This window comes from Muscardinus avellanarius (assembly GCF_963383645.1).
Source record: "Muscardinus avellanarius genome assembly, chromosome: 1".
Taxonomy (NCBI): Eukaryota; Metazoa; Chordata; class Mammalia; order Rodentia; family Gliridae; genus Muscardinus; species Muscardinus avellanarius.
Window position 1 is genome coordinate 114,282,536 of NC_137786.1, and position 15,906 is coordinate 114,298,441.

Consider the following 15,906-nt stretch of genomic DNA (forward strand, 5'->3'; position numbering starts at 1 on the left):
ATGTTGAAACATTTAGTGTACATACTTTGAAGTTTGTAGAACATGAGGGACAGTATGACATATCTCAGCTGTCAGATCACACTATTTTGAACCATAAGTAACCTTGGATGTATGTCTCAAAAAGAATGTTTCTTACTGCCTACAAATGTAGGAAGTTTTGGTAGCTGATACACATGGGGCGGGAGAGAACATCAAATACACCTGTAGACAGAAGTCTTGCCTGTGATTTCTTCCCAGTTTAATTTTGTTTGCCTCAATTCAACAGGAAATACATTCCAAGAGAACCGTCAACTGAGTCCATTTGCTCTATGCCTATTTCTCCAAAGGACAGAAGTGAATACCTAGAAGAAGAATTAGTAAACTGGAGAAAACAATTCAAAGTATGAAATTAAAGTCAAAGATTATTTCATTGTTTACTCCCAATAAAGAAGTTTAATGAGAGCCATCTGCTATTTAGAGAAAAATTCAGATAGAGTCAGATTATACAAAAGGGAAGATCACCCAGACAGCTGTCATCTACTTAACTGATGCAGTTCAGTAGCTCCAGCAGTTAGCACAAGATTCATCTTCAAGATTGTCTCTAGTATTTGGAGAATATCATGAAAGGAAATCAGCTGTTATATAGCTGTTTTATTGTACGTAATTATAAAAGTAACACTTTAGCTTGGGGAATAGTTTTTACCTAGTCAACCACATATTTTTTTGTATTACTGGGGTGTGAACTCAGGGGCATTCTACCTGTCAACCACACTCCCAGCCCTCCATTTTGTGTTTTGTTTTGAAATAGGGTCCAGCTGGTTTGCTGACAGTCTCACTATGCTGCCAAGGCTGTCTTTAAATCTGTAATCCTCCTGTTTCTGCTCCCAGGTACTAGAATTATAGGCTTGTGCCACCTCACTACCACATATTTAAAAATATTAATCATTAATTATAAGCCTAGACTAAGACTAGGTAAGATGATAACTACTGGGCCCATAACAAGAGCATAGTCCTTGCCTGTGTGGAGGAATTACAGGACCTAAAAAGGCGGGTTCTCTGGTTTTACCTGGAATAAGAGTGGCAGCAGAGGTCAAAGGGGCAGGATGTTATTTCTGCTTCATTCATACTTTTTAGTTTTGGCGAAAATTAAGACTGAGCACTTTAATGTCTATTTAACCTCAAAACAGAAAGCCATGCACATCCCAGTTTGCCTAGGGGTGGATGTTCCCTAGCCAAACTAAAAATGGGGAATACTGGTTTCATTTAAACATTTTTTCTTTTTGTATACACTTACTAGCTAGAACATTTTTGTCATGACAAAATGCAACTTTATCCAAAGTGAAAAAAAAAATTTTAAGTCATAGGAACAAAAGTGATACAGGCACTCAAAAACTGGTCCTCCCATACTATTCTAGGGGCTTGGTTTGTTTGTTTGTTTGTTTGTTTGTTTGTTTGTTTGTTTTTAATGGGTAGCCGTACTGCTGACCTGAGAGAAGAGTTACCGCTTTAAGGTAGAATTATTTGTCCTTCTAGGTAGAGGCTATAGTATCCTTCCTCTTTGCATAGAGGATAGGAACTTATATTGTGCTCTCTGAAAATAGACCCACCTGGAGCTCAAGGACAGGAGTGTTCACACAGAAACTTTGATTTGTAGTTATCTGGCACTGGCACTGGCACCTATTTCTCATAGGGGACTTTGGATGGAGTCTTGGGATATGGGGAAAAAAAGGGCAAATGGAGTATTTATATTAGTGTAGAACTGAAAACCAGAAGAGGTAAAATAGTGAAGGCTAAGTAGAAGAGGAGTGATGTATTTAAGATGGAAGATGTGCCTGAAAGAATTCAGGTGCTTTGGTCCTTTCTATCCCTGTCAAGTTATTTGCTTGGAGCCAGACCTTTTAAGGTCTATATGCCAGTCGTCGCCATGCATCTGGATGGAAGATCAGAGAACTCTACCAACCATCCCCTCACCCTTTATGACATTAGGAGCTAAGTGTTGAACTAGGGGCTCACTAGCACGCTCTTAAATAGTTGGGAACAGTTTCACAAAACATTTAACATCTCTACGGTGTCTGACAATGCACTCTAAGAGACAGATCCAGATCTACAAATGCACTCCTGAATGAATTTTGATTCAGGAGAACAACAATTACATAGTCCCAGAAGAAGCGCTGCTCTGCTTTTGAAGAAACTCCTGGTAAATCTTTAGTTTCACTATACATGTCAACGTGAATTTTGGCTCGCCTTGCAATAAGCAAGTTAACAGTTCTTTTACATGCTGGGGATGTGCACAGACTGTCAGTTTTCCCCTGAAAGAGGAATAAAGAAGAGAAGTTGAGGGTGCCAGAAGATAAGCCCACTGTCTAAAAAAAGAGAAAAATAGATTGGAAAATCTTATATAAACAAGCGTTTGGAATCCCACTGATGCACAGGAAAGGTGGGGGCTGAGTGCTGGAAGCAGAAGTGAGACACCGCTGAGCCTGGTGCACACAGCGCACGCATGAGAGGACGCAGTTCACAGGTGTCATCAGGCCACTCGCCCTAGGTCGGAGCCTGTTGCTCTTCCTTGTCCAAGTGCTGGCCTACCTGCCAACCGTACTTTTCCTCCTCCCAGCATGCCCTCTGGCCCTGGGGCCCCTCTCAATGGCCTCCTAAAATTTGCCACTAGTGAGGGGAAGAACTTTGGTGCCCTGGTGCCAATTAAAGTGAAGTTTCATTGGTGTGGGGCCGGGAGTTCTCCTCCTCCAGCAGAGCTATTCTTTGCTTGAGCATCCTCACTTGGGTTTCATGTCTTTCAACCATGGCCATCATCTGAGACTCCAACTTCTTCAGCTTGTTTTGATGCTTCTTCTTTGCTTTCTCATAGGCAGCCACCAGGTTACTATGTGGGAACAGAGAGAAATGAGAGTTGAGAGTCATCCTAAGTAGCATAAGACACACTGTCCACCTGGCAGCCAGGTTTAGTGAGGACCCCTTAAGAAAGATCACTCAGAGCTGGGCATGGTGATATGCCTGTATCCCAGCACGTGGGGGCTGAGACGGGAGGATCACAGGTTCAAGAAGCTACAGAAACTTAGGGAGACTTGACAACCTGGTGACATGCTCTTTTCAAAATACAAAAAGTAAAAAGAGGGTAGGGATGTAGTTCAGAGGTAGAATATTCCTGGGTTCAACCACCAGTGCCGAGGAGGGGTGAGGAGGCTCACTGAGAGTCTAACACCAAGGGTAAGGAGCAGCATGGCACCAGGGTTTCAATGCTCAATCCCACTAACGTGAACTAGCCAAATCCAAAATAGAGACAAGCTAGCTGAATTCCAGAAATCTCTCACTAAATACTTACCTCTCATTACATACATGCTGGTTGATCTGTGACTGGCTGCTACAGATGGTCAAGGATAAATTATAGGAAAGTGTTCCTGGGGCAGTGCAGTAGAGGTGACCTCCTAGGACTGGGGCAGAGGCTCTTGCTCTGACTTGGTTTTGGGCTGGTGGGTTTCAGACCACTTGGGCCACAAGGAAATGTATCTAGCCAAACTAGTGTGTGCCTCTGAACTCTTGCTGCACCAGCGCCTATGACAGCTAGGGAAGTACAGGTAGCATCTCTGGTCCAAACTCGCACCCTTAATCTTTTCTGCGTACAGTTCTGTTCTCCCTTCAGTGGCTTTTCAGAGGCTCTGTGAGGTCTTAACCTTTTACTTCCTACTACACACCTGCATAAAGCCAGATGATCTCAGTCTAAGAATATGTTGACTACAGTGGCAGAGGTGAGAACCAAGCTGTTCTCCATACATAAGATTTGCATAAAGTTACAAATCTTAGTTATTTTTTTAGAAGAGTTATAGTTCCACAGAAATACCTTCTGTTACAAATAGTGAATTTTTATGTGAAGGAATTAATAAAAACTTTTAAAAGTTTGTCTTGGCTTTAGTTTCTGATATAAGTTTCAAAGAAGGAAAAGCTTTTTGAGAGCCTCAAGTTTCTTTTCCCTTTTCTTTGTTTTGCAGATTGAACCAAGGGGCATTCTACCACTGAGCTATATCCCCAGCCCTTTTTATTTTTTACTTACTGGGGATTGAACACAGTTCAAAGCTACAACCCAGCCCCATTTTTTATTCTTTACCTTTGAAACAGGGTCTCATTAAGTTACAGACGACCTCACAAGTTGCTGAGGCTGCCCTTGAACCAGTGATCCTCCTGACTCAGTACTAGGATGACAAGCATGCACCACCACGCCTGGCTTATATATGTGTACTGGCTATTCTACTTCTGAGCTACACCCCCAGCCTCTTTTTATTTTTCGCTGTGACCCTCCTGCCTCGGCTTCCCAATCCTGGGATTACAGGTGTGTGCCACCACACCCGACTACTTTTTAGTTTTTAATTTTGGCACAGGATCAGAATTGTCCAGGCTCACCTTTATCTTAGACTCACCCTGCCTGTGCTCCCTGAGAAGCTGTGATTACAGGCTTTTACCACCACACCTGGCATGATTCTCAGCTTTTTATGAATATCAAGGGCTCCTGAGCCCTAATAGTTTTTGAGACTGTCATACAATAGAATCCTAAAGTGTGCCACTGGATATTAATACTAAGTCAATATCAAGTCAAGTTGCTCAAATAAAGGACTCCAGAACCAGTTCTGTTTGGGAAAATACTGGCTTAAACACCATAAAGCTTTTTAAAAATTGTATGACTTCTCAGAAGATTGACTATGAAATATCAAGACAATCTAGCTATATGTAGTGGTGCAGGGTTACAATTCCAGCTAGGGAGGCTGAAGCAGGAGGGTTCCTAAGTGCAAGGCCAGCCTGAGCAACTTAGACAGGCCTTCCCAAAAGTGTGGGGGGATGTAGCTCAGTGGAAATGTGCTCCAGGGTTCACTTCTCAGTATGGAGTAGAGTGGGAAGCGCAGTATCCTGCATTTCCCAAGTGGTGTTGGTCAGTGGATCCTTCTTTACTGTAGCACTCCTAAGGTTTCTGAGCAAACCTCTTGTGAAATGCTTTCTGAAGAGGCTTAGGTGAGACTTCCTCACTGTCCAGAGTTGGTTCCCAAGAGTCTTGAGACAGTCCTGCCTGGTGCCATGCCTAGAAGTGGGCATTAGTGCAATTACCGCAGGACAGGGATTCTTACCTGTTGGCCCTCTTTAGGTCATTGACAAACTCTGCTGACTGCTGATGTCGGGTTTCACTGCTCTTGGTGAGTCTTTCCAGGGCGCTCACCAGCTCCTGAACCCTGGCCTTCAACTTCTTTTCTCTGTGGCAGAGAGAACACATGCTTGAGATGACCATGCAGGTCCCTTGGTGGTGGCTGAGAAGGTGGGGCAGGTGTGGCTTTCTAAGGCTAGGCATGGAGAGCAAAGAAATGGGGTGCAGGCAGAATGCTTATCTCCTCACCACTGCATTCTCAAAGGCTGATATTTGAGCCCATTGCTTTAGTAATAAAGGCCCTTTAGAAATCTTTAAGTATGTACAAAGGAGTGAGATGGGAATTTATACTACTGGCATAGTAGGTCCTTCCCCAGCCACCAGTGCAGTCTAATCACAAAGCCATCTCTAGGTCTCCACCCCAGTATTTTGAAAAAGTTCCAAGCATCTCCAGAACCACTTAAGAACAGAAACCTCTGACCTGGGCTGCCTACTAGCTTGGACAAGTCCCCTGCTAATTAAAGCAACACATCCTATGTGACCCCCCCTCAAAAAAACGAGGGGAAAAACTAACACTTTTCATTTTTAAAACTTTCCTGGGTTACCATTAAAAATACTTAAATTCAATTTATACTTGTGATTTGACCCTGCCACTTCACAGCTAGAGTAGCTTCTAAAGTCAGCTTACTGCCTTCCTGCAAGAGACCAAGCAGGAGGACATTATTTAGCACCTTCCCTGATGTGACACTGTCTTTACACCACAAGGCCACTGAGCTCGGTTTGGTTTACCAATATGTACCCAGTACTGAGCGCCATCGCTAGTGTACTTCTAGTAATGGTTAAAATGCTCCAGAACAACTCACTGAAAGTTTCTTTCCTTGGAACTTACTAAAAAACTAGGATTTGGGGAAGGGATTTCTCTAAAAACTGTGAAGAATATAAACTATCTTGATTTCATTTACATGTCAATTCAGTAGTATTTAGCAAAATACCCAAACGAAAAATATATCCCCTTTGGGAGGCTGGGACCAGAGGATTGCGGTTCACAGACAGCCCCAACTACTTAGTGAGGCCTTCCACAACTCAGTGAGACCCTGTTTCAAAGTAAAGAATAAAAAAATTGGGCAGGGGATGTAGCTCAGAGGTCAAATGCCTCTGGGTTCCATCCCCAGACCCACACACACAAAAAAGTATCCCCTAAGTATTGTGACTTCTATGATTTTTTTTTTTTTGGGTGGTACTGGGGTTCCTGGAAGCCCTTCTACCCCCGGGCTACACTCCCAGACCCATTTTTACTTGGAAACAGGGTCTCCTAAACCAGCACGTGCGGCTTGCTGCAAACCTGCACGATCCTCCTGTCTCTGCCTCCCAAGCGCGGGGATTACAAGCGTGCGCCACCACGCCCGGCTGACTTCTATGATTTTATCTTACAGAGAAAATATGAACATAGGTTCCTAAATACACATTAGTTATAACTAGATTCACCTGCTGGGCATGATAGTACATGTCTATAATCCTAGTACTTGGGAGGCTAAGATACAAGGATCACAGGTTCAAGACTAGCCTTGGAAATTTAGTGAGACTCTTAGCAATCACTAATAAGACCCTGTTTCATAACAAATTCTTAAAAATGAATGAGGCTGTACTCTGTGTTCAATCCCTGGTGTGTGTCTCTCTCTTTTACTCATGTGTGCAAGCACGCGCATGTGCGCAGACACACACACACACACACACACACACACACACAATGATAGTTGGTTTCACCTCAGCTTTGGTTACAATTATTAAGAATAATTAAGGGGAAACAACCAGGGGAGACTGGCTTGAAAAAAAAGAGGACAAAACACTGAAATGCAGATTACGTGCACATAAGTAACAAGGGTGAGTTCCATAGAATGTCATTTTGTGAAAACAGATAGAAACCCAAGTGAGACTATCTGGGAATCTGTTGCCCATATGGTTCAGACCCTGGTTCTCCAATAGCTTTGTAAGGATCTAATCTTTGAACATTTCTATAGGTGCCAGGGTGGCAAGTTCTTCCAAATAATGACAGCGGGAACTGCAACACCAAAACCCTAGGCCTGCTTTTGTGAGAATGGATGGAGAAGGTATGATCTTTAAGGGAAGCCTAGCAGCCAGTCTAAGGTGTGGGACTTATCTTCAGTGAGTCTTCACACCCAGCTTAGCTGCTTGACAAGGCCTCAGGGCTGGAGGGGCTAGTGTACTCTGCAGTTTCCAAGTCTCCCACTTGAAAGTATCTCTGGTTGCAGTTCCAAATAAAACCAGAAAGCGGCAGCATTTTCTACCAGAAGTGAGAATGTTGCCAGAGGAGGCTCCTTCCTTGGCCTTCCAAGCAGCCCTCCAGCTGAGGAGAGGTTAGAGGAGCACCAGCTCTCTCCCCCTGCGCTCTGACTAAAAGGAATAGGATAAGGTTATTTGTACTATATTTTGTCATTGTTCTGATTCCCTTATCTTCTAAAGTTGATTAATTATACAAAGGGAAAAAAGCAAATTGTAGAGAGAACTAAAATTGAACTATGAATCAAGTGGGATATGTATACAATGGTATTTTACTCAGCCATTAAAAAACACTCAATTACATCATTTTCAGGGAAATGGATGGAACTGGAGGACATTATGCTAAGTGAGATTAGTCAGTCACAAAAAATAAGAAATCAGATGTTTCCCTAATATGTGAAAGCTAAGGAGAAATGGGTCAGAGGAGGAACTCTAGATGTAAAAGGAAATACTATAAAGGAGCAAACAAGACAACCTAAATGAGGGGATGGGAGGGAGGAAGAAGGAAAATCTCTAAAACACACAATGTACTTAAACATATTGAAGTCAATCACTAAGCCAAGCAAGGGAAGGAGGGATGTGGAGGGAATGTGGTGGGAATTGGGTAGGGGTTAAATCGGTGATGTGTACATGTATGTGTACACAATTTTTTTACCCCAATATGATGTATGACTATAATGCACCAATAAAAAATTTAAAAAGAAGTTCACAAAGATAATTTTATCCAGAAAAATACTATCACCTGCCAATCCCATTGCTCTCAGACCCTGAAGACTGGGAGAGCCTGGGAATCCCAGCCTTACTACAAACAAAGGGCTTCTTTCCCCAACACCCAGGCCCTCTGGGGACAGGAAAAGAAGGATATTTTCATACCTGGCAGGCTCCAAAGGAGGACTGAACCCTAGGAAGACAGGAGAGGCTCTCAGAGCCTGCCCAACTCCAGCTCAGACCATTAATGGGAGCTCAGAACTACCCCACACCTGCCCAGGGGGAGTACAAATGGCAATAAGAACTGTGTTGCTGATTTGTGTAAAGATGCAAAGACAAAGCCAAATTCCAAACCTAAAATCTAAGTTTCATTTAAGTGAGCCAGGCCCTGCAGTAGCATAGTCTTGACTTCAGCATCATTTACTAGACCCAAGAAAATGCTGTAGGAGAAGTGTTAGCTTCTCTAGACCTGCAGATCCAATAGTGTCAGAAAGCCACAAACCACAGTGGCTTTCAGAGCGCTGGAGATATCTGAAGTGATATGTGCTGTTGGTGTAAAACACACACTTACAGCCTAATACAAGGGAAAGTATGGCCAGGTGGCACACACTTTTACAATATTTGGGAGACAGAGACAGGAGGATCAAGGTTTGAGGCCAATCTCAACCATACCAATATCTTATTTCAAAGTAAAAAATGAAAGGGCTAGGTATGTAGCTCAGAGGTAGAATGTTCCTGTGTTTAATCCCCAGTACCATAAAACAAACAAGCAAACAAACAGTAAAGCAAAATTATTGATAATTACAATAATTTTAAAATATTAAGTGTCTATTGTGTGTGTTTGTGTGTGTGTGTGTGTGTGTGTGTGTGTGTGTGTGTGTGTTGCTAGGAATTAAACTCAAGGTCTTACACATGTTAGGCAAGTGTTCTATCACTGAGTTATGTCCCCAGCCTGAAACATTTTATATATTGGGCTAAGTATGCTATTAAAATTATTAATCTAGGCCGGGCGTGGTGGCGCACGCTTGTAATCCCCGCGCTTGGGAGGCAGAGACAGGAGGATCGCGCAGGTTCGAAGCCAGCCACGCGTGCTGGCTTAGGAGACCCTGTTTCCAAATAAAAATGTAAAAATAGGTCTGGGAGTGTAGCCCGGAGGTAGAAGGGCTTCCAGGAACCCCAGTACCACAAAAAAAAATAAAATAAAAAAATAAAATAAAATTATTAATCTAGGCCGGGCGTGGTGGCGCACGCTTGTAATCCCAGCATTTGGGAGGCGGAGACTGGAGGATTGTGGTTCGTGGACAGCCTCAGCTATTTACTGAGGCCCTCCGCAACTTAGTGAGACTATGTTTCAAAATAAAGAATAAAAAATAGGGCAGGTGGTATAGCTCAGAGGTCAAATGCCCCTGGGTTCCATCCCCAGATCCCCCCCCCTAAAAATATATATATATAATCAGCTGAGCATGGTGATATATGCCTGTAATCTCTATATTTGGGGAGCTAAAATGGGAGGATCAAGGTTGAAGAATAGCCTTAAAAAGGCCTTCAACAGCTGGGCGTGGTGGCGCACACTTGTAATCCCTGCGCTTGGGAGGTGGAGACAGGAGGATCGCGCAGGTTCGAAGGCAGCCGCGCTGGCTTAAGAGACCCTGTTTCCAAAAAAAAAAGTATAAAATATGTCTGGGAGTGTAGCCCAGCCCAGAGGTAGAAGGACTTCCAGGAACCCCAGTACCACCACCAAAAAAAAAAGGCCTTCAACAGCTCAATGAGACCCTGTGTCAAAACAAAATAGCCTTTCCCCTCAATCAAGGTGTTTTTGTTTGTTTGTTTTGGAGGGGGATAGTGCTGGGCATCAAACCCAGGGCCTCACATATGCTAGGCGAGCACTCTACCAGGGAGCTACACTCTCTGCTCTGCTATTAAAATTAATTTGATGTGTTCTGCTTTTTTGGGGGGTGCAGTGCTAGGAACTGAATCCAGGGCAGTTACCTCTGAGCTGTATCCTAAGACAAATTTTATTTTTTATTTGGAAACAAAGTCTCACTAAGTTGTTAATTTCAAACCTGCAATCCTCCTGTGTTAGCCTCCTAAAGCACTGAGATTACTGGTATGCACTACTGCACCCAGTTTGATTTTTACATTCTTTAATGTGGAATTTAGAAAGTTAAAAAAATGCACAACGTGCATTTGTAGCTTCGATTATGCTACCAGTGGATAGCAGTGCTCTAGAGCACCTATTTAAAGGAAGATTATGAGATCGTTTCCTTGGGTTTTGATTCAGTAAGTTTGGGCTGCAACAGGGGTTGCAGTTTAAGGGGTGCCTTGGACAACTCATTATTAGGCTACCTTGGTAAGGCAGGGAGATTCTTTGGCATGAGGGCGAGCTCCATGAGCTCCTGGTACTCCCTGCATCTCAGTCTATGTAAAACCACAGCATGGGCATTCCTTAGTCCTTTCCTCCTTCTCACAGGGTAACTTGGAAAATGCTAAGAGCCACAGCTTGCCAGTCCAAATCTCTTTGAAACTTCAACCATTCATATCCTACTCCATGTAGTTTCTAATTCAAATTTGTTTGACCTCCTGTTAAAATTTATGTAAGTTTGTGTACATAAGATGGCAAGAGTAAGGTTGCCAGGATCCACGACAGCATGGCATGAAGTTTGGCTTCAAGGGCCTGCTGCTGCTGGTAGCGTAGGGAGGAGAGTGGCTGGTGGGCAGCAGAGCTGGGGACTCAACACACTGAGTGGAGGCTCTGAAGCTAAGATGAACTCCAGCCCGGGGCACTGGAAAGGGAAATCAGATCACAGTGTAAGGAGAAAAAGACCCTCACATAACAGTGCTCTCCATCCCAACCAAAGCACAATTTTTATTTATTTTTTTGGTGGTACTGGGGTTCCTGGAAGCCCTTCTACCTCTGGGATACACTCCCAGACCTGTTTTTTTTTTAATATATTTTTATTTGGAAACAGGGTCTCTTAGGCCAGAGCAGCTGGCTTCGAACCTGTGTGATCCTCCTGTCTCTGCCTCCCAAGCGTGGGGATTACAAGCGTGCGCTTCCACGCCCAGTCAAAAGCACAAATTTTAATATAGAAAGAGATAATATGTGAAAACAAAGACAATAAGATAACTCCAAAAGTTCAAAAATCTCAGTGACTAAACTCAAAAGATATTGAAGTAGAGGAAATTCTAGACAGTTCAAAAAGTTGATTGCTGAAATGATCAGTGAATTAAAAGAAGATTTAAGGAATGACCTAAGGAAGAAAATATAGGATATGAAAGAGCATTTCAATAAAGTGAGAGAGTCTGAAAAAGAATCAGAAATATTAGAAATAAAAAACTCAGTCGCCGGGTGTGGTGGCTCATGATTGTAATCCCCGCACTTGGGAGGCGGAGACAGGAGGATTGTGCAGGTTCGAAGCCAGCCACACTGGCTTAAGAGACCCTGTTTCCAAATAAAAATATAAAAAATAGGGCTGGGAGTGTAGCCCGGAGGTAGAAGGGCTTCTAGGAACCCCAGTACCACCAAAAAAACTCAGTCAAATAAAAAACTTAGTGGACAATCTCACCAGCAGACTAGACCAAGCAGAATAAAGAATATCAAGGCTGGAAGAGAAGGTATAGGAATTAGAATGCTCAAACAGTAATAAAGGAAAAGAAAGGAGAGATAGGATGAGAGTAGATATAGACTAATGGCATGGAAAACTTATTTCTAGTCTTAAAAAGGAGTTAAGCATACAAGTACAAAATGCATCTAGACAAGTAGAACTTGATAAATATTTGTCCATAGCTGGGCATAGTGGTGCAATGCTTGTAATCCCAGCATTTGGGAGGCTGAGATGGGAGGATCATGGTTTGTGGATGACCCCTGCAACTTAGACCCTATTTCAAAATAAAGAATAAAAAATCGGGCTGAGAATGTAGCTCGGAGGTAGAATGCCCCTGGGTTCCATCCCCAGTACTGAAAAAAAAAAAATTGTCCATGACATAGTTAAAATGTGAAAAACTCAGAACAAAGGAAGAATTTTTAAAGCTGCAAGAGAAAATTATCAAATTACTTATAGAGGTAAACCTAGCAGATTAACAGCAGATTTCTCAGCAGAAACTCTAAATGCCAAGAGGGTATAGAAAGATGTATTTCACACCCTAAAAGAAAATAACTGCCAACTTAGGTTACTATATCCTGCAAAGTTATCTTTCAAAATTTAAAGAGAAATAAAATCCTTACTAGATAAGCATAAACTAAAAGAATTCATGACTACTAATCTAGCATTGCAAAAGATACTTAAAAGAACCCTACACACAGAAGAGGAAGATAACCAAGAGAAAATAACCAAGAGAACATGAGAAAGAAGACACATTAGCAAATGAGAATTAGGGATGACTCAAACATTAGGAATAAAATGACAGAAAATAATACATATCTCTCTATAAGAACCATATCTCTGTCGTTGTTTACAGATTCCAAGTGAAAGAATGGAAAATGATGACCCATGCAAGTGGAATCCAGATGCAAGCAGGAGTAGCCACTCTCCTATCAGACAAAGCAGATTTCAAGACTCAAAAAAGGTCATTATATACTGGTAAAGGGAACAATCCAACAAGAAAACATAATGATTGTAAATATGTATTCTCTGAATGCTAGGGCAACCAATTTCATAACATTTCTAGACATAAAAGCCAATGATAGTGGGGGATTTCGATATACCTCTCCTACTAATACTCAGAGCATCCAGGCATTCAAAACCTATTATAAGAATAACTAAAATGAATAGACATCTATAGAATATTCTACCCAACAACTGAATACACTTTATTTCCTGCCATGCATAGAACTTTTTCCAAAATTGGTCATATAGTGGGCCAGAAAGCAAGTCTTAGCAAACATGCAAAGACATACACACATACACAAACACACAGATACACACGAAGGAGGAGGAGAAGGAGGAGGAGGAGAAGGAGGAGGAGGAGAAGGAGGAGGAGGAGGAGGAGACGACTCTCACATTTTTTTAATTATAATGGAATAAAACTAGAAATCAAGAAAAACTACAGCAACTATGAAAATAAATGAGATTGAAAAAATCTACTTTTGAATGATAAGTGGTCACTGAAGAAGTTAGGAGAGAAATTTTAAATTACCTAGAATCAAACAAAGATAAAAATACAATATAATATCTGGTTTCCAAGAGAGCTAGGGGGATATTCTAAATTCAAACCATTACAGAATGCTTCCAAACTTATTCTATAATGCCTATATCACCCTGATACCAAAACCAGACAAAGATATTTCAAGGAAAGAAAACTATAGACCAGCATTATTGATGAACATAGGTACAGTAATCCTCAATATTACCAAACTGAATTCAACTACATATTATAAGTACACACCATGATTAAACTGGTTTAATCCTAGGGATTCAAGAATGGCTCAGCATACATAAATCAATGTAACATCACACAAATAGAACCAAGGATAAAAATTACATGATCATCTCAAAAGATGCAGAAAAAGCCTTAAAGTTTATCTTCTCTAATGAAGAAAGTAGGAATAGAAGGAACTTATCTCAACATCATAAAGGATATATATAACAAATCCAAATCCAACATCATACTGAATGGGGAAAAACTGAAATAATTTCCGCTAAAATCAGGAACAAGACAAGAATGCTGACTCTCACCACTCCTCTTTAATATAGTATTTGGAATTTTAGGGAGATTAGGCAAGAGAAAGAAATGGGGATACAAATAGAAAAGAAAGAAGTGAAATGATCTCTATCTGCTGACTATATGATCCTATGCTTAGGAGACCCTAAAAGTTCCACCAAAAGCCACTTGGAACTAATTAATAAATTTATCAATGTAGCAGGATATAAAATCAACATATAAAATCAATAGTTTTTTTATATACTAACAATGTATTTGTTAAGAAAGAAATAAAGAATGATTTCTTAATAGCTTAGAGAAAAAGAGAAGAAAGAAAAACTAGGAATAAACCAAAGTACAGAGGAAAAACACCTCTATGATAAAAATTATAGAAAAGGAAATTGTAGACAACACCAGAAGTTGGAAAGACCTCTCATGTTCATGGATAGACAGAATTAATGTTAAAATGGCCATATTACTAAAAGTGATCTATAGATTTAATGCAATTCTCATCAAAGTACAAATGACATTCTTCAAAGAACTAGAAAAAAAATCCTACAATTCATATGGAGGAACAAAAGACCCAGAATAGCCAAAACAATCCTGAGCAAAAAGAGCATGCTGGAGGCATAACAATACCTGGTTTCAAATTATAATACAGAGTAACTAAAACATGGTATGGGCATAAGACCTAACTAAGGCACGGAAAATCTGCAACTGTTACAAGAACATGGAAAACTCCAATGTTTAGGCATAGGCAAAGACTTCATGAGTAGGACTCCTATAGTTTTGGAAATACTAGAAAGAATCAGTAAACAGAATGGCATCAACTTAAGCTTCTGAGCAGCAGAGGAAACAGTTAACAGAGTAAAGAGACAAGCAACAGAACAAGAGAACACCGGGTACAGCTGCTGCTCTGACATAGGACATAGAGCATATGGTGAACTACACAACACAAAAACCTTCACCATTAAGAAGACAAATAACCCAACTAATAACTAGGCAAACTCACTAAACAGGTATGGCAAAAGGAAAAATGAACAGCAATGATATGAAAAATATTCAATATCTTTAGTCTCTAGGAAAATGCAAAATAAAATTACATGAGATTCCATTGCATTCCAGTTAGAATAGCAAGTGTCAAGAACACAGAAAGCCAGGTGTGGTGGCATACACCTGTAGTCCCAGTACTTGGGAGGCTGTGCCAGGAGGATCACAGGTTCATGGCCAGCCTCAGCAACTGAAGGAGATCTTTAGCAACTTAGTGAGACCCTGTTTCAAAATAAAACATGGCTGGGAGTATAGTTCAGAGCTTGAACACCTCAGTTCAATTCCCAGTACTATACATACACACAAAAAAATACAAATAATAAAATATGGCAAGGATATGGAGGGAAAGGAACTGACATACACTGCTGATGGAAATGAAAATTAGTATAGTCACTATGGAAATCAACAAGCCAGGCATGGTGGTGCACGCTTGTAATCCCAGCATTTGGGAGGCTGAGACGGGAGGATCGTAGTTCACTGCCAGCCTCTGCTACTTAGTGGGGCCCTTTGCAACTTAATGGGACCCTGTTTCAAAATAAATAATAAAAAACAGACCTGGGGGTGTAGCTTGGAGGTAGGATGTGCCCCTGGGTTCCATCCCCAGCACCCCCCCCACACACAGAATGAAGTTATGTCATTTGCAGGGAAAAAGATGATATTGGAGAGACCATAATTTTGAGTGAAATAAGTCAGACTCAGGGATGAAAGTATCATATGTCTTCTTCTTCTCCCTCTCCTCCGCAGGAACATTATACCTCTGAGCTACACCCCCAGCCTCATTTTATTTTGAAACAGGGTCTCACCAGGTTGAGGAGTGTCTTACTGCAAGTTGAGGCTGTCCTGGCAGCTCGGAAAGGAGGCTTTGTGAGCATGCAGTAAGGGCTGGAGTCTCCCTAAGTGAGAAGGCTAGCAGCAGTACTTTGTGGTTAGAGAAAGCCAGGGTGAGTGCCCAGTCCTGATGAGGTGCTGACTAGCTTTGCAGCAGGCCAGGAATCCTTTCAGAGGAGCTGTAATCAGACCAAGCTGCAGGGAGTCACAGCCATGCAGCCACAAGGATGGAATTTCTGGGCAATTGCTAACTATACAGA

At 41.6% G+C, this 15,906-nt stretch overlaps 1 protein-coding gene across 1 annotated transcript in view; it reads right to left on the bottom strand.

Moving 5' to 3' along the window:
• Positions 1–2,679: 2,679 nt before the first annotated feature.
• Positions 2,680–15,906, bottom strand: part of MCC (MCC regulator of WNT signaling pathway) — a gene marked incomplete at both ends in the record, with an annotated part of 309,641 nt that continues 296,414 nt past the window's right edge. The window contains 2 exons of the mRNA XM_080711825.1: positions 2,680–2,860; positions 5,109–5,231. Coding sequence (XP_080567951.1) covers positions 2,680–2,860; positions 5,109–5,231 — 304 coding nt within the window. The remainder of the gene's footprint in view (positions 2,861–5,108; positions 5,232–15,906) is intronic.